At 40.4% G+C, this 26,148-nt stretch overlaps 1 protein-coding gene across 2 annotated transcripts in view; it reads right to left on the bottom strand.

The window, feature by feature from the left end:
- LOC127786617 (tRNA nucleotidyltransferase cca2) overlaps positions 1-26,148 on the bottom strand; it is a 122,253-nt gene that overhangs the window by 69,179 nt on the left and 26,926 nt on the right. For both annotated transcript variants that reach the window (XM_052314123.1, XM_052314124.1), the window contains exons 4-6: positions 13,862-13,914; positions 13,157-13,206; positions 12,982-13,080 (exon numbers count right to left, since the gene is read on the bottom strand). In XM_052314123.1, the coding sequence (XP_052170083.1) occupies positions 12,982-13,080; positions 13,157-13,206; positions 13,862-13,914 (202 nt within the window). The remainder of the gene's footprint in view (positions 1-12,981; positions 13,081-13,156; positions 13,207-13,861; positions 13,915-26,148) is intronic.

The raw sequence follows: 26,148 nt of genomic DNA, 5'->3' as shown, positions 1-26,148 counted from the left end.
GTTAATTAAGTGATGAAAGTTATAATCTTTATTAAGGGTTAATGATTTTTTACTGGGATATTAATAATAAGAATGGTTCTCATTGGATAATTAATTCTTATATAATATTTTACGTATAATAGTTATACATATATTATATTATATTATATTATATTGAGAGAATTAATTTAAATTAAATATATGAAAATTAAAAGAGAATTTCCATTATCTATATAATATATATGATATATTGTGAGAATTTTCATTCTATATAATATATCATATATATTATATAGAAAAGACAAGAACACTCCCAATATATAATATATCAGCACTCCCAATATATAATATATATGATATATTATATGTAAAAAGAAAATAGCATTTTTATTATATATATAATATATATGATATATTATTGAAAAGAAAATATGCACTTCCATTATATTTAATATATAATATATTTATTGAAATGGGAAGAGCATTTCAAATAATATATATGATATATTATTGAAAAGAAATATGCATTTCCATTATATATAATATATAATATATTTTATTGAAATGGAAAGAGCACTTGAAATAATATATATGATATATTATTGAAAAGAAAAATGCACTTCCATTTTATATAATATATAATATATTTTATTAAAAATGGAAAGAGCATTTCAAATTATATATGATATATTATTGGAATGGAATGAGCACTTCAAATAATATATATGATATATTATATTGAAAAGAAAAATACACTTTCATTATATATAATATATGTGATATATTATAGTGAAAATAATATGGCCATCTCCTCCTATAAATAGGTGATCATGGAGAGAAATGTAAGTATGAGAAATCATTTGGCCATAAGCTCTTATGCTTCTCATTTTTGTTGGAATTCTCTTAGTCATTACTCCCAATTTTTCTCTTAATTCCATTGTTGCTAGTGTAGGAAGTCCAACCTAATAGAAAGTCTATTAGTTTTTGGAATCTATTTATCTTTCATCTCCTACACTTAGCTTGGCTAGCACATAAGCTAAGTTGTAGGATTCATTCCCTACTTGAAGCGTGGACTAACTAGGCCACTCGTGCTTTCGAGGGACGGTTTGGTCTAACCGGTTAACTATTTGGAAGCTGTTGGTGTGCAAGCGTTGCTATCTTGGAGAAGATTCCAACCTCTACACCGAACTACAAACCATCATAAGGTATATATGGCATAGTTTAATTTTGTATTGCATATGGTCATGGGAAACCAAGTTTTGCAAGGTGGTCTTGAATTTATTTCCGTTGCGTTATTATTTATGTTTTTAAAAAGATTTTAAAAACAATAAAACTCTTGCATCGATACACCAAGAGTCGGGGTTTCCTTTCAGCCTTGCCATGATCTATTACAACAACTTGTGCTAATACGATGGGATCTCCTCTTCAAATTCATTCCTGATTTCGTCATCCTTCTCTACTCCTTGGTAGATGGTTCCTTGTTGTAACATCCCTAACTTTGAAAATGATTAATTTAATTAATTTATGAGTTTTAGGGTGATTTATTGAGTTATGTGCAGTTTTGAGAAAATTAATGGAAAACAATAAGACATTGACAAACGCCTTGAGACAAGATTTATGATACTGAAAGAAATTAAAATAGGGATAATTTTGGTACAGCTGTGATACAGCCTAAAAAAAATTGAATGATCATAAGCGACTTTCGGAAAGTCAACGAAACCCTGAAAGGGGCTCCGGTTCTATGTAGGGATCAACCCTGAAATGATTTCAGGATAAATTAGAGGTCCCACGAGGGTGAAGAGACGAAATCGTTCTTATCAAGTAAGTTTTGAATTATTAATTTTGGATTTTAAGTATCTCGATGATTATTAATTCAATGGTCGAGGGTGTAATTGCAATTAATGAAATATCCAAATGAAATAAAGAAGGAATCTGGGGGTTTGATATGTAATTATCATATTACATAATATAGTATACGTGGAAGAAGATGCAGTGAAGATGGAATGATAAAATTAAAGCATCAAATATAATTAAAGTAGCTTGCAGCCAAGCTGGTTGCACACGCACGAGAATTTCTCTGTTTGCCGTGGGTTCAATCCAAGAGTGGAAAAATTGAAGGCAGATTTTGTAGGAAAGAAGCTGGAATTTTCCAGCAAAGTTGGGCACCAAAACGGTGCCGTTGGAGCCTCCAATTGAAGGAATTAATGGCTGCCATGAAGCAGCCATGTGTGGGCAGCAGGAACTGCCCCAGCTAGCTGTTAAATTCTCCATTTTCTGCTTGCTAATTCAGCCACCAGCCTCCTCCTTTTTGCTGCCACATGGCAGCCTCTGGTGCATGGTTGGCTCTCAAGGAGTTGCCTTCAACCATGTAACAGAGGCATAATTAGCCTTGTGTCTTGTGAGGATAAAACAGTAGATGCGACCATGAATTTGGAGGTGAAAACCAGGGGCAGCCGAGGCTATAAATAGGTGGGCATGGGTGTTAAATGGAAGGCATGAAGTAAGGGAAGCAGGAGAAGTGGCCGAATGCTTGGAAAAGAATTTTCGACAGTAAGGTATACTAATTTAAAGTAGTTAATTTGATAAGCTAGTTTAGTTAGTAAATTAACTTAGTAAAATAATTTAGTGGTATTTATTGGAGAATTTTAGTAGAATAGTTGTCATGGATTTATTTAATTAATTTTTGCTATACATATAGAAAATTTTGGGTGCATTGACGGCACGTTAACCGAGCTATTGGCATTTAGCAATTGATAAGGTAAGGATTTAATATGCTTTGTGTGTAACTTTCTTTTGTCATGGCTTGCATAAGATATTGAGGAAGTGCCTAGGCATGGGGCAATGAATTGTTGACTGTGAGGGTCTTAGGACCAAGTCATGGATGAAACCACTAGGGGCCACCTAGAGCCTGAGATAGGTGCGGTGGACGGGCTTGCATGCACGTTGCACTTCATTTTTATCTATAATGTCATGCTTATTAATTTACTGAATTGCATATTACCTTTACTGAGTCCCCGAACTCACCCCCTTCACTCCCACTAACCCAACAAATGGCTCGGGATCTAAGAAAGGGAAAGTGGTACTGGTGGAAGGGTCGTCGATCAATAGTGATTGCGAGCAATAAGAATGTAGGTCGTGTCTTGTGTTGTTTGTGTGATTTATATGTTTTGTATTTGGCTATGGAATACGACAATGAATTAAATAAAATTTGGTTTAGACCAAGTTAAGGTTTCCACTATGAGTAACTCAGTAAGTGTGAACTAGTTATGTTTGACCATTGGAGTATTGTATTGGGCATGGTATTTATTTATTTTATTTGAAATTGGATTTATATTTTAAGGGCCTAATCGGGTTCGAAAATCGGGTAAATTTTTGCTGCCCAAGTATTTTAAACCTGAGTTCTCGACAGGCGAAGGCGGTGAAGTCTGGACCCCACCCAGGGCGCCCAATATTATTTTAATACATTATGTTGTCAGGGCATAGCCGTCCTTCGAGATAGACCGAGATTGTAACCGTAGGTTACGGTGGCACTCGGTAGTGGGGCCGAGGTGTCACACTTGTCTTCATTGACTATTCAAGAGTGTGAGCCTTGTTGGAATACGAAAATCAATCCCTAATTCAGAGGGGATGATTGAAAAAATTAAATCCCCAATTAAAAGAGTAATCAAAGGAATTATCTTAGGTTAACTTTCTGTTTTAGTTTTTTAGTAGTTTCCTAAAGCCTAAGTCTCCTATTCTTGTATTTGGTAGTTTCCTTTTCTTGTATAGCCTAAGATTGAAAGATATGTACTATACAGATGATTGTTGGAGGTAAGAAATCAAGTAACTTCTTCCAAAAATTATTTGTTCATGGAATCAAAGCCAAGCTCAATGCTAGTTTGACATTCAACTCATCAGTCCTTTTTTTGGAACTACAATATCAGTTCTATATGGCAGAAACTGACTCTTCTTTTGCAGCCTCTTCACTAGACTCTTCCATTGCTCTTGTTATTTCTACTACTTCAACTAATCCTATATCAACCCTTGATTTTCAATCTCTTCAAATCACCCAACACAAACTCAACGGAACCAACTTTCATGAAGGGTTTCAATCTGTGTTGCTTGTTATGAAAGCAAGGGTAAAGTTGGAAATCTGATGGGTGTTATTCCTATGCCACCTTCAACAGCTGCTAACTATTCAACTTGGGATGCTGAAAACTCTATAGTCATGGCATGGCTCATCAATTCTATGGAGCCTAAGATAGGACGAACCCACCACTTCTACAAAATTACAAAGGAGATCTGGGATGCTATGCAAGAAATGTACTTAAATCTGAAAAACACGGCCCAATGTTTTGAAATTTGTTCTGCCCTTTAAACTACTAGACAAAGTAACATGTGGGTCACTGAATTCTATAATGTTTTATCTAAACGTTGGCAGAAGATGGACCTTTTCTATGACATTAGCTGGCATTGTACTGAGGATAGTACTAAGTTCGCTAAAATGTTGGAGAAGGAAAGGGTATTTGATTTCCTACATGGCCTCAACAAAGATCTATATGAAGTTTGCGGTTGTCTCCTTGGTACCAAACCTTTCCCTTCCATCAAAGAAGCTTTTGCTAAGGTCAAACATAAGGAGAGTCGCAAACGAGTAATGCTCAGCAGCTCTTCAAACCAGCCCTCTGATTTAGGATCCCAAAATTCTGCCTTGATAGTCCATCGTGGTACATCTCATTTAAAGGATCAAAAACTTAAAGATAAATTCTGGTGTGATCATTGTAATAAACCTCATCATACGAGGGACACATACCGAAAACTTCATGGCAAACCTACAGATTGGAAGCCAAGAAGCCAACGAGATCAACAAAAGTCAGCATATACAACTGACTCAACCATCATCTCAGGAAAACTAGATGCTCTGTTTACAGTGAAACAAATGGAAATTTCACGACAGCTATTGAACCAGTCCAAAATGCCTAAGGAAACTGAACATGCCCCTCAAACTAGTACAGCCACAGTTGCTCGTAGAGGTAACACTCAATCCACTTTAGTATCTCAATCACATTCTAGCAACTATTGGATTGTAGACATTGGGGCTTTAGATCATATGACAAGCTTATCAAAATTCTTTTCCACTTATGAAGACTACGTTGAGAATATTAAGGTTGCAATTGCTAATGGGAATGTAACTAGTGTGGCTGGTTGAGGCACTATTTTTCTACTTGAATAACATTGTTTTATACTCTTCATGTTCCACGTCTTAAATGCAATCCCCTTTGTATTAGTAAAATTGACTAAAGATCTCAATTATACAATCACATTCTATCCTACCTATTGTGTATTTCAGGACTTCGTCTTTGGGGAGGATGGTTGGTAGTATTGAGAAGAAAAATGGCCCATACTACTTCTCAAGTGTGGTTCCTCCATTGACTGATAAGTCATTCAATCCTATTTCATTGTCTACCATTTCTCATTGTGATATTTTGTTAGGGCATAAACAACTAGGCCACCCTAGTTTCAATTATTCAAGAACTTTGTATCCAAAATTATTCATCAATAAAGATCTTACTTCCTTTCAATGTGAACATTGTGTTTATGCTAAACATCCATGCTCTCATCATCCTACTCATCCCTACAAATCCTCACATCCATTTCATACCCACAAGAACACTTTGAATGTCTTAGGGATTTCCACATTATCAATGATAGTGGTAAAGACCCTGTACTTAGGAGACAACTTAGAATAGGTCAGATAGTTGGAGATAGAATGTCTGGTACACGATCTTACCCCTTTTCTTATAGCAATTGGAACATCAAGGTCATCAACTGTGCCAGCCTCTTCCAAACCAAGACTTGGCTCTAGTTCAAATGAATGGATGTGTGGAGGAGCTTTTGGCCTTCTTGAGTAAACCTTAATTGATTGTGGTTCAGCAGTAGGTTTTATAGGTTCAGGTTGGTCTAATGAAGGGTGTGAGGATAGTTCAAGTGAAGGAACATTGGATGGATAAATCGAAAAAGAAATAGAAAGTGAAATAGATGGGTCCCAATGATTATCTTCATGAGAGGTCTCCCCTGAGGAGAAGCATTGGGATAGTAAGGCTGATATTCAAAGAAACATACATCACAAGAGACATAAAATTGGTGAGTGGAAGGAGAGTAGCACTTGTAAGCTTTTTGGGTGGGAGAGTACCCAACAAAAATACGTTTTGAGTACCTTAGAATCAAGTTTGCCGCAGTGAGGTTGTGATTATGGACAAAGGTAGTATAACCAAACACTTTGGAATGCAGTGAGTTTAGAATGCAAATTTTGGGAAACACAGGAAGTAAACAGCTCAACGGGATTCAATAGTTAAGTGGTTTAGAAGGCAACATATTTATGAGATAGGTGGCTATTAGAATAGCTTCACCCCATAAAGTATTTGGAACATGGCGAGCAAACATTAGGGATCGAACCAGAATGCAACCTTGGTACACCATAAACCAGGCCCATTACAAAGATCAACCCACTCACTAAGCCCGAGATTGTTAACAAGCGTCATGGATGACGTAGCCTAACATTATTGTTAGACATGTGATTTTCTCTGTGTATTATTAAAGTAGTTGTCGGTACTTGTGGGAATCTACTAGACTGTGTCAAGTCTGCATGTGACTCTGTCAGTGTGCATGTATCTTTCAGATAAGCATCACAGTGTCTTTGCCATATTGAGCATGTGATGCTCACAATATCTTTGTATTATTGTGTCTTTGTCTTATTGAGCAAGTGATGCTCACAGTAAGTGGCAAGGCATTTCTCCTCCCCTATCTAAGGAGAGCTTTGCCCCCTTTGTAAGGCATCGAATTCCAAAAATAAAATACTTGTATTTCTTGTTCATGGCTTTCTAAACCCTCTTTCTGGTCCTTTGCTTAGCCTCTCTTTAGTAATGTTAAAATCGTGAACAGAGTAGTGAAACAAGTATGCTCTGCAGTTGCCTCTCTTGAGGATCCTCTGCATCAAAACATCCCCTCTACCAACCTCATGATCCTGAAAGGCTAGAGGTGGAATTGCATGTAAAAGGCTGGGACTAGAAAGGCGTGCTTGTGAGATGTGTTAAGCCTTGTGTCCAAGCATACTTCATGCTCCTCCCTGTCTCTGGTCTCTTCTGGTATCAGAGCCAGAAGAGAGAATAAACCCTAAACCCGTATATCACAAAGAGAATAAAAAACATGCTCCCAAACACATACAACCTTCTTGAGACAAAGGCACATGTTGTTACGACTCGAACAAGGGCCAAGGGTGAGATTGTAATTAGTAGGTTGGGGGTAAAGCTATCACTAAGCGAATGAATGTAATAAAAGCTGTAGTACCTTGCAAGTAGAGCTATAAGCCACTTGTACTTGAACTGTTATAACCATAGGCAGCCTATAAAAGGTAACAAGCGTCGAGGATGGGAATTATGAATGAATTGGACATAATTCTTTACCTCTCTAATTCTGTTCCCTCCAATCTCTCTCTCAATTTCTCCCTCCAATTCTATTTCTTTCTCTCTCTTACTCAATTCAAATTCCTACGGTTGCTTGATTACCGAATTGCATAAGCCTCAGATCTGAGGCTTAACATTTTGGTATCAAAGCCGAATGTCCTCGGAGATCAAAGTCGATAACCAGTCGAGTAGAATCAATGGCCGAAGGCACACACATGAAGCAGCTGGAGACGAGCTTGGAGGCGTTGGAGTTTGGAATGAACCAGACTCGTGAAGCACTTGCACAAAGAAGGGAAGATCAAGCTGCCACTAAGGAAGCTATGCAACGAGAATTGGAGAAGCAAAGAGAGACTATCGACCAATACAGGCAGAGAATCCACGGCATATTCAATATCCTCTCTGCTCTTCCACAATTCAGGCTTCCACTTGAGTTTCCACCACGGTCGATGACAGATCCCAACCATGGGATACTACCTCGACCAGGCGAATTAGGAGAGTCAAGTGAGCCATCAAAGGCGGATACGGGAGTACCAGTAAGGGGCCTAAATTCTCAAGTCATTAATCATACGCCCATGCCTCGTTAAGAGATTCCCCTGTTTGACGGATCCAATCCAAGCCTAGGTGGTGGATCTGTAGGTGCGAGAGGTTTTTCCAATTATATAATGTGCCTGAGATCCAGAAGGTAACTGTGGCAGCGGCGTATCTCAATGATACTGTCGACTCCTAGTATCAAGGATGGACTAAAGCCAGGGAGGGGGAGGCAGGATGGAACAATTTTGTGGAGGAGTTGTGCGTGAGGTTTGGGGAGAAGAATATGCTTGATGTGATTGAAGAATTTAAGATGTTAAAATAGACAGGCTCGGTGGTTGAATACTTAGACAAATTTGAAGAGTTGAGAGCCTTATTGTGGACTGCACAACCACACCTCACGAAACAGTACTTTGTATCCAACTTCGTGAGTGGCTTGAAGGGAGAACTACGATCCATGGTTAAGATGATGTTCCCTACCACAGTTAGGCAGGCGGCGAAGAAGGCCAGATTGCAGGAGTTGACGTTAGAAGCCATTTTTGGCAAAGGCAAGGCATGGCCTAGGAGTAGCATGAACTCCCCTCATCCTACGGGGTTGAATGTGAGGGGAACGAATGCTGGATTAACATTGGGACCTCCTATAACAAATTATAACAGGGTGAGAGAAACTAGAATGGAGCAAAGAAAACAGTTGGGACTCTGTTACAAATGTGGTGATAAGTATGGGCCCAATCACCAGTGCAAATGGCAGCTATTGAAGATGGAAGGCAGAGAAGAAGGGGAGGAGGACGATGAAGGGGAAGATAAAGAAGGAGTAAAGGAAATGGAGGAGGAAGCAGTGGTAGAAGATGAAGGTGGAGGGATATCATTCCATGCTCTAAAAGGGGAGCCTACGGGGAAATCATTAAAGTGAGGGGACAGGCAGGGAAAAGGCAGCTGATGATTCTGATAGACAACGACAGCACACATAGCTTCATAAATGAAGCCACCGCTAATGATTTGAGGTGTGAATTAAGGGCCACCACTCGATTGTCTGTTACTGTCACCAATGGTGACAAAATGTACAGCCATTACAGGTATGCGGACTTCAAATGGCTCATGCATGGGAAAGAGTTTGCAATGAATCTGAGGATCCTAGAATTGGGAGGATGTGATATGGTATTAGGGGTAGATTGGATGAGAACGGTTAGTCCTCTGACATTTGATTTCAACAAATTGGAGGTTACAGTAGAGGTGGATGATGAAAAACTAACTCTAGTAGGGAGTTTGGAGACAGGGGAATGCAAACTCATTTTGGGGAAACAACTACATAAATTATGGAAGCAGAGGAAAGTTCAGATCTCTCAATTATTCTCTATTCAAGCAAGAGAGATAGTAGAGGAAGAAAGCAATGACAGGAGTAACCAGGAAACACTGACAGTTGCAAACACACTGCCCTAAGATGAGGTAACTACACTAGACTCCCTCCATTTACTCTTGACTGAATTTAAGGATCTATTTGCTAAACCTACCTTACTCCCTCCTAACCAAAGCCTAGACCATTCTATTCCCCTTAAACCCAACTCGGAACCCGTTAATGTCAGGCCTTACCGTTATTCACCTGTGCAAAAATCTAAGATAGAAAAGCAAGTGAAGCAAATGCTTTCATCCTCTCTCATTCAACCCAGCTAGAGCCCGTTTGCCTCACTAGTCCTATTAGTTAAGAAAAAAGATAGGACCTAGCGGTTTTGTGTGGATTACCGCCAGCTAAATGATCTCACCATCAAGAACAAATTCCCTATACCGATCATAAAAGACCTGATAGATGAGTTACATGGAGCAACTATCTTTTCTAAACTAGACCTAAGATCGGGATACCACCAAATACGTATGCACCCTAAGGATATCCCAAAAATAGCTTTCTGTACCCACCAAGCCCTTTATGAATTTGTGGTAATGCCCTTCGGGCTTACCAACGCCCCTATCACTTTTCAAGCCGTGATGAACCAACTGTTTGCGCCATACCTCAGGAAATTCATATTTGTGTTCTTTGATGACATCCTCATATATAGCCCTAACCTGAAACTACACCTAAACCACCTAAGGACAGCCTTTCAGATCCTTAAATTCAATCAACTATATGTTAAAATGTCTAAGTGTCTATTTTCCAAGAAAGAAGTGGAATACTTGGGACACCTAATTTCGAGATAAGGTGTTAGTACAGACCCAAAAAAGATATCGGCAATGACAGATTGGCCAAGGCCTTCCACGGTAAAGGAATTAAGGGGCTTCTTGGGATTGACAGGATATTACCAGAGGTTTGTTCATCATTATGGGGTACTCAATAAGCCCCTTATAGAATTAGTCAAGAAGGATAAATTTCAATGGAGTCCAAAGGCAGAAGCAGCGTTCACAACGCTAAAGAAGGCTATGACTCAAGCACCGGTCCTAGCCCTGTTGGATTTCTCAAAAACTTTCGTGGTGGAAACCGATGCTAGTGATATGGGAGTGGGTGCAGTGCTCATGCAAGAAGGGAGACCGTTAGCATACATCAATCAAGCCTTAGCCTAGAAGCATATGGGACTAAGTGTTTACGATAAGGAGTTACTAGCAGTCTTGGTGGCAGTCGATAAATTGAGACATTACTTCGAAGGTAACCATTTCATAATAAAAACTGATCATGAGAGCCTTAAATACTTATTGCAACGAAAGCTACACACCCAGCTGCAAAAGAAAGGGGTAACCAAGCTATTGGGACTGGATTACACCATATACTACCGGCAAGGGAAGGAGAATAAAGTGGCTGATGCACTCTCAAGAAGGGAATAAGGGGTCTGTTGTAATGCCATTACCACCGTGATACCGGATTGGGTGAAGGAGATTACTGACAGTTATCAAAATATTGAATGGCTTAAGGGGTTACAGGAGCAACTGGCCATGGATCCAACGAGAAGTAGGGGATACACACTATCAAACGAATTGATTAGGTATAGGGGCAAGATAGTGGTGGGAAATGATCAAGGAATAAAAAGCAGAATTCTACAGTCCCTCCATGACTCACCCCTCAGGGGCCATTCAGGGATTTGAGCGACTTATAACAAAGTCAATTATTCTTTTGACCAGGGCTTAAGAAGGAAGTAGTGGAGTTTGTATTATCTTGTCCCACCTGCCAGAGATGCAAGCATGAACAAGTGGCCTTACTAGGCTTATTACAACCACTTATGATCCCAGAACAAGCTTGGGAGGGGATATCTATGGATTTTATTGAAGGGTTGCCTAAATCAGAGGGCAGAGATGTAATCATGGTGATTGTGGACAAATTAACCAAGTTTGCTCACTTTGTGAGCCTCACTCACCCATTCACAACCCAAGAGGTAGCGAGACAATTCTTAGATACGATGGCAAAGATACACAAGGTCCCCAAGACAATAGTATCTAACCAAGATAAAATTTTCACCAGCCACTTTTGGCAAGAGTTGTTCAAAGGATTGGGAGTAAGATTCCACATATCCATCACCTACCACCCGGAGTCGATGGACAAACGGAGAGAGTTAATCAATGCCTAGAGTCTTATCTACGAAGTATGTGCTTTGCCAAGCCGAGGAGTTGGAATCGATGGTTGTCTATGGCACAATGATGGTACAATTCTAACTACCACAGTGCACTAAAAAGATCTCCATTTGAAGCATTATTTGGGTAGAAGGCTCCCACCCTTCCTACCCTGATGAATTCTCCTAGCATTGTATCTGCAATGGAGGACTACCTACAACAACGCGAGAAGATAACCCAACTATTGAAGAAAGAACTTATGACAGCTCAAAATAAAATGAAGCAAATAGTGGATAAGGGAAGAAGTGCTCGGGAATTCAGTGTGGGGGACAGGGCCTACTTGAAAGTCAAGAGGTTTCTCCAGCATTCCTTTTTAACAACCCCGGTATCTAAACTGAGTCCCAAGTATTTTGGACCCTATACAATTCTGGCCAGAATAGGCAAGATAGCTTATCGGCTACAATTGCCCAAGGGAAACACTAATCATCCAGTGTTCCACGTATCGCTACTTAAAAAAGCGGTGGAACCAACAGCCACAACCAGCCAAAACCTTCCTACGGTGCACGAGGACCAAGAGGTAACTATGGAGCCCCAAGCTATCATGGACAAAAGAGTTACTTACAAGGACACACTACCCTTAAGAGAGGTACTTGTCTAATGGAGCCACCTACATCTAGACAACACTACTTGGGAGTACCGTCCAGAGTTGCTGAAACAATACCCCAGAGCAGCTCATCTCCTATCCTTTCTTGGGGACAAGAAAGGCTTCAATGGGGGGGAAATTTGTTACGACCCAAATAAGGGCCAAGGGTGAGAATGAAATTTGTAGGTTGGGGGTAAAGTTGTCACTAGGCGAATGAATGTAATAAAAGTTGTAGTACCTTGCGGGTAGAGCTATAAGCCACTTGTACTTGAACAGTTATAACCATAGGCAGCCTATAAAAGGTAATAGGCACTGAGGATGAGAATTATGAATGAATTGGACATAATTCTTTCCCTCTCTAATTTTGTTCCCTCCAATCTCTCTCTCAATTTCTCCCTTAATTCTATTTCTTTCTCTCTCTCTTACTCAATTCAAATTCCTACGGTTGCTTAATTACCGAATTGCATAAGCCTCAAATCTGAGGCTTAACACATGTTTACAAGAACCATCACTTCAAACAATAGACAGAACAAAAGGAGACTCGTGGTATAATTTAAGGTAGTAATAATGACACATAATGTCTAGCTTCGTAGGTTTTACTAAATACAAGCACAAGAAAAAGAAAAAAAAAGTGCATTATCATATAATTAATGCAATATGGTATTAGAGTTGATAGGAGCAAATAGAACACTAGAATAGAAGAATAAAAGTGCACATAAGAGTTGGACATTAAATTTCAACCAACTGAAGTTGGCTAAAAGATGTTTTCAATAGGTGAACAACTAGTTTCATGTATTTAAAGTACAAAACACCCCCCAAAAAATGGCAATAATAGGAGGGAGAGAGAGAGAGAATTAGAATTACCAAAACGAATAGCTCGAAGAACTCGCAAGGGATCATCCAAGAATGTCTCTTTTGGAGGTAAGGGGGTGACTATTTTCCCAGATTTCAGGTCCGTAATCCCTGGAATGGATAAATGGAAAGCAGCATAATACAAACACTTAAAAAGTAATAAATAAAATAAAAAAATCAAACAAACCTCTTCCAGTAAAGTCTTCTACAGAACTGGTATTTATATTGTAGAACAAGCTGCCAAAGACAGTACAAAATGATTTTTAATGACTACAACAATTTAGTCAGAAAATGTACATTATGAGTTGGTAATCAAACGACTTGAATTAATGCTATCAGAAAGTCATATCTAGAAAAAAACAAATTATAACAAAACACCAATTAAGAGATGTCAAGAAAGACGTAAAAAAATGGCTATCAATCTTATTCTCCCTTTGGAGGGTTAGGAAAAAATATATACAAGACTTCCTACCAAACTAGGAAGTTTCTAAAAATAAGTTATATGAAAGTTTCCAAATCTGATTTTGGAAACTTAGGATACAACAAATCATAGAAATATACAGCAATCTATCTTCTAGAAGACACATCCTTGGTTTTAGGAAACCAATATACAGCAATCTATCTTTTTTATGCCCAATCACTGCTGGAATCACTACCAATCAATCAATCCCAATCACTGCCACTCAATCAATCCCAATCACTGCTGGTCTAATCTTGTCCGAAAAATAAGAACAAGATTGGCTGCTTCCTCTTTGACAAGAGAGAAAAAGAGAGCACAAAATTCAAGCAATGTGCTTTACATAACAGCAAAACTAGCAAAACCTTCACTTACTGTTTGCCTATTTATTAAGATACATCACCAAATGGGAAGTATAACTAGAATATAATATACCTATTAATCGTTAAATCCCTTCGGTAAGCATCCTCTTCTGCAGTGCCAAATCTCTGTAATACAAATGCAAAGATGAGTTACAACTGGAAACCATGACAAAATATTAAATAATAAAGCATCGCACACTAGTAACTTCCCCCTTTCAGATAATAAAAGACACTGACAACAATAAAAAAAAAAATCACAAAAAACATTTACATAAGTTATGCCTTAACATATTTGGCAAGTTGGGTTCTGAAATATTCTTTCGAATAGAAAACTTATTAGGACCACACTTCTGTTTCCCACTCTCTAGCTTTCCTATTTGAATCAAGGCAAAAATTTGACACTCAACAAAAACGTATAGCTGAATGTTATTAAACAATATTTCCAAATTTGGAAGGACAAAATACTACCGATACCCAATCCATAGGCCCATCCTGTCACGAGAAGGATTCCATTTACCTATTCTGAATTCCCTTATTGCTGTAACTTCATGTTATTTCTTTTTGCTGCTGTAATTGTTAGATTTTATGCTGTCATTTTCTGTTAAAAAGTTGTTAGCCCTAGGCCCCACACATAGTGGCTAGGAAAAAGACAAAAGGGTTGGTTGTAACAGAATTAGGGAGTAGAATCTGCTACAGCGGACCTATCTCCCACGGCTGGGTATATCTTCTTCCAAAGGTTATCTTGGGGGATTATGAAGGAATTGAATACGGAATCTCTCTCCCAAACTCTCTCTCTCTCTCTCTCTCTCTCTCTCTCTCTCTCACGTATCCTTCCCCCTTCTACCTCTCTGTTCTTGCGCTGCTTTAAGCGTTCTAACCTATCGGAATTAGAAAGCCGACCATTGTCTCGGACCAGCCGTGACAATTTGGTATTAGAGCCACCATCCCCAGCCATGCTAAGATTAAGTCAATGGCGGAGGGAACCCGGATGAAGGCCTTGGAGACGCAGGTGCAACAATTTAGCTCGACTTTAGCCGACACCAATAACCGTATGGAACAGTTGGAGTTAGGAGTTAATCGGAGTCACGAAGCGATTGCGACAATGCGATTGCGACAATGGATCGGAAGGTGGAAAGTTCCATGGAAGGACTGGAACGAAGACTTGAAGGTTCCATAATGCGAGAGGATCTAGCTACTCAAATGCAGCAGTTTATGTTGATGTTTGGACAACAAAACCGAGTAAGTATTTCTCTTGAATTTCCTCCTAGGGAGAGAATGGAACCGATTCTTCAAAGAAATCGAGGAGCTGATAGACAAGATGCGGTGGGAATCGAGGGCGAACACGAGAATGAGCTGGAGGAGTTACTTCCCGGGGAAGGAAATGGCATGGGTAATATCCACCAACCAGGATTCCCCATGCCTCGAGTAGACATTCCCACATTTGACGGAGCGAATCCCAAATGGTGGCTACGAAAATGTGAGAGAATGTTCGATTGGTATAACATTCCCGACGAACAGAGGTTGCCACTAGCATCAGCTTACTTCAATGAGGTAGTTGACGCGTGGTATCAAGGATGCATAAGGCGGAGAAGAGACTGTACTTGGGCTGAATTTTCAGAGAAGTTGTGTGAAAGGTTTGGGGAAAGGAGCATGGTGGATATCATAGAAGAGTTCAACAAACTTAAACAGAATGGGAGTGTGGAATCCTATCAGTTGCGCTTTGAGGAATTAAGATCACTCATGCTCCAGCACAACCCGCATCTATCAGAAACCTACTTTGTGTCTAGCTACTTAAGTGGGCTTAACGAGGAGCTGAGACCGATGGTTAAGGTGTTGAGACCTCGCATGATAGAACAAGTAGCAGAGAGTGCTCGATTACAAGAGCTAGCAGTAAAGGCTTTACTCAAAAACTAGAGGCAGCAAACCAGGGGAATGGTGACAGGAGCCTCTATTATAGGAGGTAAGGGGTATGGTAGAGATCCAGCAAGGTTTAACAATGGTAATAGGGGTGGAACGGGCTCGGGCTCGACACCGTTTGGGGATCAATTAAGGGAGCAGAGGAGGTTAGCTGGCCTCTGTTTCCGCTGTGGGGATAAGTATCATGTCGGGCACCAGTGCAGAAGGCAGATTCTTCTATTGGAAAAAAATGAAGAACAGGAAGAAGGAGTAGCGGAGGAAGAGGATTGTGAGATCATGGAGGAAGAAGATAATGGTGAGATTTCCATTCATGCCTTGAAGGGAGTAGCTAACAACAAGATCATTAAAGTGGAAGGACAAGCCCCGAAAGAAGATCTCATGATCCTAATCGACAGTGGGAGTACCCATAGCTTTCTAGATGAAAGCAGGACCAGGCGAATGAAGTGTTCACTCTCGAGAACACCTCCCTTGAGTGTGACGGTGGCTAATGGCCAAAAGGTGTTGAGCAGGTCATCCTGCAATGGGTTCTGTTGGAAGATGCAGGGAGAAAAATTCGAAGCAGATTTGAGACTGCTACAATTGGGGGGATGTGACGTGGTTCTGGGTGTAGATTGGATGAAGGGGGTAAGCCCTATCAGCTTTGATTTCAACAAAATGGAGGTATCTTTTGAGAAGGAAGGGAAGAGGATGACATTATCGGGTAACAAGGAGATCGGATCCTGCCAGATGATCTCTGGAAAAAGGCTGCAGAAGGTATTCAAAGGAAGATGGAATCAACTGGCACACTTCTTTTCAATGGTGGCCATCGAAGGAGGAGTAGAGGATTCAATGATGCAAAGGGAGTTCGGCCTAACCGTCAGCACACCCTAGGGGAGCCTCGACCAGGTACACTACTTAGAAATTATAAATAAATTGCTGGTTGGTTATGAGGATCTATTTGCTGAGCCTAAATCCCTGCCCCCAACCAGACTGTTTGACCATTCAATTCATCTAAAACCAAATGAAGAACCAATCAACGATAGGTCCTATCGTTATCCCCCAATCCAAAAGAATGAGATTGAAAAGATGGTTAGAGAGATGCTTCAACAAGCAACCATTCAACCTAGCTAAAGTCCTTTCGCTTCTCCCGTCCTACTAGTTAAAAAGAAAGATGGTTCATGGTAATTTTGTGTGGACTATCGACAGCTTAATGCCATAATTATCAAAGATAAATTCCCTATACCCTTGGTGGAGGACCTCTTGGATGAACTGCACCATGCCCGCTACTTTTCTAAGCTGGATTTACATTCCAGGTATCATCAAATTAGGATGAAACCCGAGGACATCTACAAAACGGCTTTTAGGACACACCATGGGCATTTTGAATTCTTGGTAATGCCATTTGGGCTCACCAATGCCCCAGCCACTTTCCAATCCCTCATGAACAGAATTTTTGAGCTATATCTTCGAAAATTTATACTTGTATTCTTTGATGACATACTTGTCTATAGCTCTACATTTGATCAACACTTGACTCACCTTAAAACCACCATTGACATCCTCAAATCTAATCAGCTTTTTATTAAGAAATCTAAGTGTGCATTTGGACAAGGACAAGTAGAGTATTTGGGGCACATTATCTCCAAGGAAGGGGTGAGCACCAATCCAAAGAAGGTAGAAGCTATGATGTCTTGGCCAAAATCGCCCTCGGTGAGGTCCTTAAGGGGATTTCTAGGGTTAACCGATTATTACCGCTAGTTTGTGTAGAACTACGGAACCATTAGCAAACCTCTCACCGAGCTGCTTAAGAAAGGAGGATTCAGCTGGGGAATTGCGGCAGAGGAAGCCTTTGAGAGGCTAAAAGAAGCCATGAGCAAGGTGCCGATACTAGGGCTACCAGATTTCACTAAACCTTCTGTGCTGGAAACGGATGCAAGTGGGACTGGTATTGGTGCAGTCTTAGTGCAAAACGGGAGGCCGTTGGCTTTCCTCAACCAAGCCTTGAGCCCAAAACACCAAGGGCTCAGCATATACGAGAAGGAATTCATTGTTGTTTTAATGGAGGTGGATAGATGGAGACACTACTTAGAAGGAGGTAGATTTGTGATTAAAACCGATCATGAAAGTTTGAAGTTCCTACTACAACAGAAACTTTAAACCCAGCTACAGAAAAAAAGGATGGCTAAGCTGATGGGATTGGACTACTCAATCCAGTACCGGAAGGGCAAGGAAAACAGGGCCGCAGATGCCCTATCAAGATGTTATGAAGAAGGCAATAACCCAGCCATGACTGCTGTAATTCCAGATTGGTGCCTTGAGGTAATACAAAGCTATGAGGGTGACGAGAAGGTGAAGAAAGTGCCGGAAAGAGTGGTGGTGGGATCAGAAGAATGTGAAGGGTATACTTTGGTGGATGGGTTGCTAAGATATGAAGGCCGAATTGTGGTAGGTGATTGTGTTGACCTCAAGAGAAAAATTTTGCACGCCCTACGTGAATCTCCATTGGGAGGACATTCTGGAATTCAAAATACATACCTTCGGGTAAAACAGCTATTCCACTGGCCGAGGTTGAGAACAGAAGTAAAGGAGTTTGTGTTGGCTTGTGACATTTGCAAGAGATGCAAGTATGAAAATACCGCATACCCAGGACTATTGCAGCCTCTGCTAATTCCCGAACAGGCTTGGACGAGTGTCTCAATGGATTTTATTGAAGAGTTACCAAAATCGGAAGGGAAGGATAGCATCTTGGTAGTGGTAGACCGGCTAACCAAGTTTGCCCACTTTATAGGGCCGGCCCATCCTTACACCACCAAAGAAGTGGCCCGGGTCTTTTTGGATCAAGTGATAGCCATACATGGGGTCCCTAAAACGATAATCTCTGACCGTGATAAGATTTTTACAAGCCTACTGTGGCAAGAACTTATGAAGGCACTGGGAATTAAGTTGAATATGTCCACAGCTTACCACCCTCAATCGAAGGGTCAAACCAAGAGGGTGAATCAGAGTTTGGAAACCTATTTAAGGTGTGTATGTATCCTACAAACCAAGACTTGGCATAGGTGGATGACTTTAGCCCAGTGGTGGTATAATTCAAGCCACCACTCCTCCCTCAAAATGTCACCCTTCGAGGCTCTCTTTGGGTATAAGCCACCTCTTTTACCGGCTTTAGGGAATCATACATCTGCGGCTGTAGTGGAGGAATACTTACAGCAGAGGAGAGAGGTACTACGACAACTGAAACAAGAATTGGCATCCGCCCAAAACCAAATGAAGCAAGTAGCTGATCGGAAGAGGAGTGATTGAGAGTTTACAGTAGGAGATAAGGTATACTTGAGGCTGAAACACTCCCATATCAAATCTATTACATGAGGGCAAGTATCAAAACTCAGCCCCCGGTACTTTGGACCCTTTACTATCGTGGCTAGGGTGGGAAAGGTGGCCTACAGATTGCAACTTCCGGAAGAATCCCAAATTCACCCAGTTTTTCACGTCTCACACTTGAAGAAAGCAGTAGGAACTGAGCTGGTGGAGGCAACACTACCCTCCCTTCCTAGAGAAGAAAATAGAAGAGAAGAACCAGAGGCCAGATTAGATAGGAGGGTAATCTACAATCAGGGAGCCCCACTCGTGCAAGTGTTAGTGAAATGGAAGGAAGGGACGACTGAGAACAATTCATGGGAATACTTGCCCGACTTACTCAAGCAATTTCCGAGAGTTGCCAGCCTCCTTATGATTTCTTGAGGACAAGAAATTTGTTAGGGGGAGAGAATTGTCACGAGAAGGATTCCATTTACCTATTCTGAATTCCCTTATTGCTGTAACTTCATGTTATTTCTTTTTGCTGCTGTAATTGTTAGATTTTATGCTGTCATTTTCTGTTAAGAAGTTGTTGGCCCTAGGCCCCACACATAGTGGCTAGGAAAAAGACAAAAGGGTTGGTTGTAACAGAATTAGGGAGTAGGATCTGCTACAGCGGACCTATCTCTCACGGCTGGGTATATCTTCTTCCAAAGGTTATCTTGGGGGATTATGAATGAATTGAATACGGAATCTCTCTCCCAAACTCTCTCTCTCTCTCTCTCTCTCTAACGTATCCTTCCCCCTTCTACCTCTCTGTTCTTGCGTTGCTTTAAGCTTTCTAACCTATCGGAATTAGAAAGCCGACCATTGTCTCAGACCAGCCGTGACACATCCTTCGCCATTCAATTATTCTTAAAATCAAGTTTAACACAATGAACGAGGGGAAAGATTGATAGAAATTAAAAAAAAAAAAATCATAGAATATTTCTCCTTCAGTAGCCAAGTTATTAGATTTGTCTTTATCTTCTTTCCATAGAAAATTTGAATATATCTAGATTAGTTGGATTTTGATCTTATTTACTTTTGTTGCATTCTGTAGTGCATATTTTTCCCTAGTACTTAGCATGCCAAGCTACTCTTTTTCTTATACTTAGCAATGTGCTGTCAATGAACAAAACTGAGAGTGCTTTATGTTCTTGACTGCTATTGAAGCCACTTCTCACGAGCTTGGCCGTTCCAAGCATTCCATGAATAGCACTAGCAAAAGTTAGGGGTGTTCAAATTCTGGTCTGAGCTGGAAGACCGAACCAAAAAATCAAGTTCAGTACATGACTGAATACATTTCGATCCGGTCTTCGGTTCAAGCATTTGAAAAAAAATTGATCTTGATCCAATTTGGTCCAGTCTTGGTTTTGGACTGAAGACCGAAAGTGTAATTTAATTATTTTATAATATGTATATAAGATTTAGGGATGTTTAAACTTTATAGAATAATATTATATGTATTTTTGATAAAAGACAGCCATAAGGAGAACCAAGCACAACGCGCGATAGCTAGTCCACATAAATCATAAAAATAAACAAGCAACACCACCAAAACATGGATTCCCAAAAAATGCAACAACCAAAACAAATTTCGAAGAGTGACTTCATCTAAAAGATTGGAATAAAGCATTGAAATGAAGACTCGGCAAAACTGATACACCACAATTCACCAGCACTCTCATAACCATACAACACTCAATCAAAAATTCTTCTAGAGAATCACAACACATAGCATAAAAGAAGAGCAAATATCCCTAGAGATTAGAAGCTCACAATATAAATAAAGAGCACATTGACCACCCAATACCAATTTTCCCATCATCACCTCTCCAGTAAGTAGAAGACATAAGATCCATAGATTTTTTCATTTTTTAGCTAATTTTATGTGTAATACTCTTAGTAGTAAATTTTCTTTTAATTTTATAATTGGAAAGATTTATTTTTTAACTATTAATATATGTAATGTGTATATTTTTTTGTTCAAAATGTTCATTAAAAACAAAAACAGTCGGATCAGACTGGACCAAATCAATCTGATCCAGTTCAGTCTTTCTTTACCTTTGTCCAGTCTTTGGTCCAAGGATTTTTCAAAAATTATGGTTCCAATCCAGTTCGATCTAGTGCAAATCTGGTCTAGTTTAGACTGAATGAACACCCAAAGCAAAAAGGTCACCCCATTGGTGATGCTAAGTCAACCTCAAAAAAGATGTAAAACAATCTATTAAATTTGCCCCAAGAACAAAATCAATCTTCTAGATGAGGATTAATTTGAATAGACGGTTGACAAAACTGTATGGATCGAAAGGAGTGAATTGAGGTCTAGGTATCTTAAAAAAGTTGAGCGAACAGTCAACTTTGGATTGGCTAAACCAGAGCAAAGTTGATAATTAAACAAAAGTCGATTGATCAATCAAATATGTACGACAAAAAGTAAGATAGATCAGCTAATGATAGATCAATCAACTATTTGGCCTCAACTGAAGCTAGAAGGGGCAAACAATCAAACACGTTAGTCAACTGTAGGATTGACTGTCTCAAAGAAATTTTGAAACTTGCCTAAAGCTAATTTCTATCATGACCCTAGGAGCAACACAGAGGAGTTAGAGAAAGGCCCCCCTCAAAGATTAAATTCGAACGCACAAAACCCAAAATTCAGAGCCAAAATTGGAGGGTTTTGCCCCAATGGGAACAAGAAGTATATCAGCAAGAGAATTCAAGAGAGAGAGAGCTCTTGTTGGTTGAATTAGAATGGAGATAGAGAGGGAGGTATAGGGTTTTATTTTGGTAATGGAGGAAGAAGGGTGAAGCAACCGAAGAAGGGCCACTCAATTAACTCAAGCAGAAGGAGTCAGTGGCCAAGGATCTACTCTCGCCTAGTATTTCCGAAATCGGATAGCAACTGCGATGGGTTCAATCGCTCAATTAACTAGAACAAATTTGATCGGTGGGTAGTTTCGATCAAAACGACAGCACACACAATGCCTTCCAATCAAAGTGGGCAGCACACCGTAGCACACACAGTCGTGCACCGTATGAAGCTTCACTGATCTGGGTCAAAATCACCGTCGATGATCGCCTCGCTCTAATACCATTTGTCACATTCCTAGGGTTAGCTATGGTTGTGATTGGAATTAGGGGGAAAAATTAGAATGATAGAATTTAAGGAGGGAGAGAAATCAATAAAAAAGGGAGGGAGAATTAGAGAGAATTGAGAAAGGGATAGAGAGAATTAGAAAGTAAGGAATTTCATTTCATTTCACCAGATACCCCATCCTCTTACAAGTGGCCTTTTTATAGGCACAGCTAGTTCCTTAATTGATTTCCTACAGCACCTATGTGTTCTTAACAAATTGCAAAAAATATCTCCTAACAAACTATTACACCCTATTACAATAATACCCCTTTATTGCTCCTGGGGTCATAACAATTTCAAATGTGATTTTGAAGGACTTAAAGAATGAATGCACCAACTTTTAGTATGCTTTAGCTAGTCATATGCATGTTCTAAAACACCAATCAACGTGGATTTTGATTAGGATTTGATTACATTGAAATTGTAATGAGAACCACTTCTTAAATGAGTTGAGCATGCGTAATTGAGGTTGGAAGGGTGGGTAGGTGTTGGAGGACATATGTGTCACGGTGTGACAATAAGAATTACCTTGAATCCATGAGATTCAAGGGCAGACAGTGTGAGAGCAAAAAGGAGGGAGAGAAAGAGAGGGAGAAGAAGACGAGAACAGGGAGAAAGTAAAGGGAGAGTAATGGAGAAAAGTTCTATTCATTTCATGCCCTCTCCCACAAGGTTGGGAGAGTTAATATACTCGCTCGAGTGGGCTCAGATGTAGTGGATCACACCCTCCCAACAGTTACAACCGATTCCCTTGTCCTTTTCCTAAACAGATTCTTTTGTCCTTTTCCTAAGGCCTCACACGTGGCCTGACACTCTAACCGACTGCTAGCTGGAATTGAAATACAATAACTAAAATAAAGAAGCCACAATGTAGCAGGGAATAATAATGCTAACAGTAACATAAAAAGCAAAAATTTAAAAGTGGCATGTCCGTGACAACTTCCCCCCCTTAGAATGTTTCTTGTCCTCAAGAAACGCTAAGGAGACTTGCAGCTCTTGAAAAACGTTGTAGTAAGCTCGGCAGATACTCCTAGGTGTTGTCGTGAGTGCCCTCCTACCCCCATTTTACCAAGACTTAGATGAGGGGAGCCCCTTTGGTTGTAAATCACCCTCTTGTCCATGATAGCTTCTGGTTCCTTTTGTTCGTCCTTCTCCTTAGGCAATATGGGCAAGGCTGGGTTGATCTGCTCAATCTCGGAGGATCTCTTTAGGAGAGATACATGAAAAACTGGAAGTATGTTGGTCCCCTCCGGTAGCTGAAGCTTATAGGCCACCTTGCCTATTTTGTCCGTTATGGTGAACGGACAAAAATACTTATGGCTTAATTTAGTGACTGGACCCTGAATGATGGACTTCAAATCCCGATACTTGAGTCGCAAGTATACTTGTTCACCCACCTCAAATTCCTCGTCACTCCTCTTTCTATCCGCGAACTGTTTCATCCTATTCCTAGCAGAGGCCAACTCCTATTTCAATTGTTACAAGACTCCCTTCCTCTGTTGAAGATATTCATCCACCGACAATTCTATAAACTACCCTCCTATAGCTGGCAGCAGCAGGGGTTTAAACCCATACAATGCTTCAAAGAGAGACATCTTTAAGGCCGTGTGGTAAGTGGAATTGTACCACCATTAGGCTAAGGCCAGCCACTTATGTCAGTGCTTGGGCTACATGATACACATACACCTTAGGTAGGTTTCCAACACCTGCTTAACTCGTTTTGTTTGTCCATCCGTTTGTGGATGGTAGGTTGTTGACATATTGAGCTGAATTCCCATAGATCCCATTAGCTCCTGCCATAAGTGGCTTGTAAATACCTTGTCACGATCTGAAACAATTGTCCCCGGCACACCATACTGGGACACAACCCTGTCTATAAACACCCAGACCACCTCCTTGGCCGTGTAAAGGTGAGCTAACATGATGAACTAAGCAAATTTGGTAAACCAGTCCACCACCACCATAACACTATCTTTTCCTTCTGACTTAGGCATTCCTTCGACAAAATCCACGGCTACACTAGTCCAGGCTCTGTCCAGTATAGGCAGGGGTTGTAAGAGACCAGGGTAGGACACATTCTCCAACTTGCACCTCTCGCATATGTCACACGCTAGCACAAATTTCTTGACATCCCTTTTCAAGTTAGGCCAATAAAATATATGCTTAACCTTAAGGTAGGTGTTTTGAATATTGGAGTATCCACCCACTGGTGGCTCATGTAGAGTTTGCAATATTTTATGTCTGAGGTTTCCTCCATCCCCAATTACAATCCTCCCTTTGTACCTCAACGTCCCTTCTGTTAAGGTGTAGCCGTCCGCCCTACTAGGGATCACCACAACTTCTTCCAATATCTTTCTCAACTGCTCATCATTAGCATAACTGTCAACAACCTCTTGGCACCATTCTGGTACTACAGTAGTGATTGCTGAAGTACTACCCTCTTCTTGGCACCTTAATAGTGCATCGGGCACCACATTTTCTTTGCCTCTCCTATATTGTATCGAATAATCGAGCCCCATCAACTTGGCCATTCCCCTTTTTGGCAACTGAGTATGTAATTTTTGTTGTAGTAGAAACTTGAGGCTCTCATCATTTATTTTAATAATGAATCTCCCGCTCTCTAGATAGTGCCGTCATTTCTCTATAGCCATCAACACCACTAAGAACTCATTTTCGTAGATACTTAATCCCAAGTGTCTTACACTTGGGGCCTAGCTCAGAAATGCCAGTGGTCTGTCCTTCTGTAATAGGACTGCCCCTATGCCGACCCCGCAAGCATCAGTTTCAAATGTAAAGGGTTCATTGAAGTCTGGCAACCCTAGAGTTGGAACTGCCCCCATTGCTTCCTTAAGCTTTTGGAAAGCTTCTTCGGCCTCCTCTCCCCACTTGAAATTACCCTTCTTCAAGAGTTCTGTTAGTGGCTGACTTAACACTCCATATCCTTTTACAAACCTCCTGTAATAGCCAGTTAAACCGAGGAATCCTCTTAATGCCTTCAATGTTCCAAGTTTGGGCTAATTGAGCATAGCTTCTATCTTCTTTGGATATGTTCTAACCCCATCTCCGAATATTAAATGACCCAAATACTCCACCTGCCATTGGCCAAAGGAACACTTAGACCTCTTGATGAAGAGCTGATTGGATCGGAGGACCTCTAGGGTGGTTCTCAAGTGTTTTAAATGCTAGTCCAAGATGGGGCTAAACACAAGAATGTCATCAAATAACACTAGTACAAACTTTCTCAAATAAGGTTCGAATATTTGGTTCATGAGAGACTGAAAAGTGGTCGAGATGTTGGTGAGCCCAAAGGGCATCACCAAGAACTCAAAGTGCCCGTGATGGGTTCTAAAGGTGGTTTTATGGGCATCTTCAGGCTTCATTTTGATCTGATGGTAGTCGGATCGAAGGTCTAACTTGGAAAAAATGGTTGCATTGTGCAGTTCATCCATTAGATCCTCTACTAGGGGTATAGGGAATTTGTCTTTTATGGTTATGGCGTTTAATTGGCGGTAGTCCACACAAAAACGCCAGGATCCATCCTTTTTTTTTACTAAGAGCACTAGTGAGGCGAATGGGCTATGGTTGGGTCTTATGAAGGATTGGTTTAGCATTTCCTTCACCATTGTTTTGATTTCTAATTTATGGGTTGGCGAATACCTGTAGGCCCTAATGTTTATGGGTTCGGAATTAAGCTTAAAGTTGATGAAATGATCCAGGTTATGGGTGGGTGGTAAGGTGTTAGGCTCAACAAAGAGGTCCCCAAATTCTAATAGCAATCCATCAATAAGGTGTTGAGTGTACCTGGCCAATCTTCCTTTGAGGACAGCTGGTTAACAGGCTTAGTTCGCCAATCACCAGCTTCTCCCATCCCTCTTCCACAACTACAATTGAAAATAATTGAGTCAATTTGCTCCAATTGTTCCTGAAGGCTTTATGCAACCTCTTCCCGGTTATCATCTTACATGTACCAGTCTCCCTTCCTCCTT

The sequence above is a fragment of the Diospyros lotus genome, chromosome 12 (genome assembly GCF_014633365.1).
Source record: "Diospyros lotus cultivar Yz01 chromosome 12, ASM1463336v1, whole genome shotgun sequence".
NCBI lineage: Eukaryota > Viridiplantae > Streptophyta > Magnoliopsida > Ericales > Ebenaceae > Diospyros > Diospyros lotus.
The sequence above is the reverse complement of the archived record's forward strand: the minus strand, read 5'-3'. Positions and strand labels throughout refer to the sequence as shown.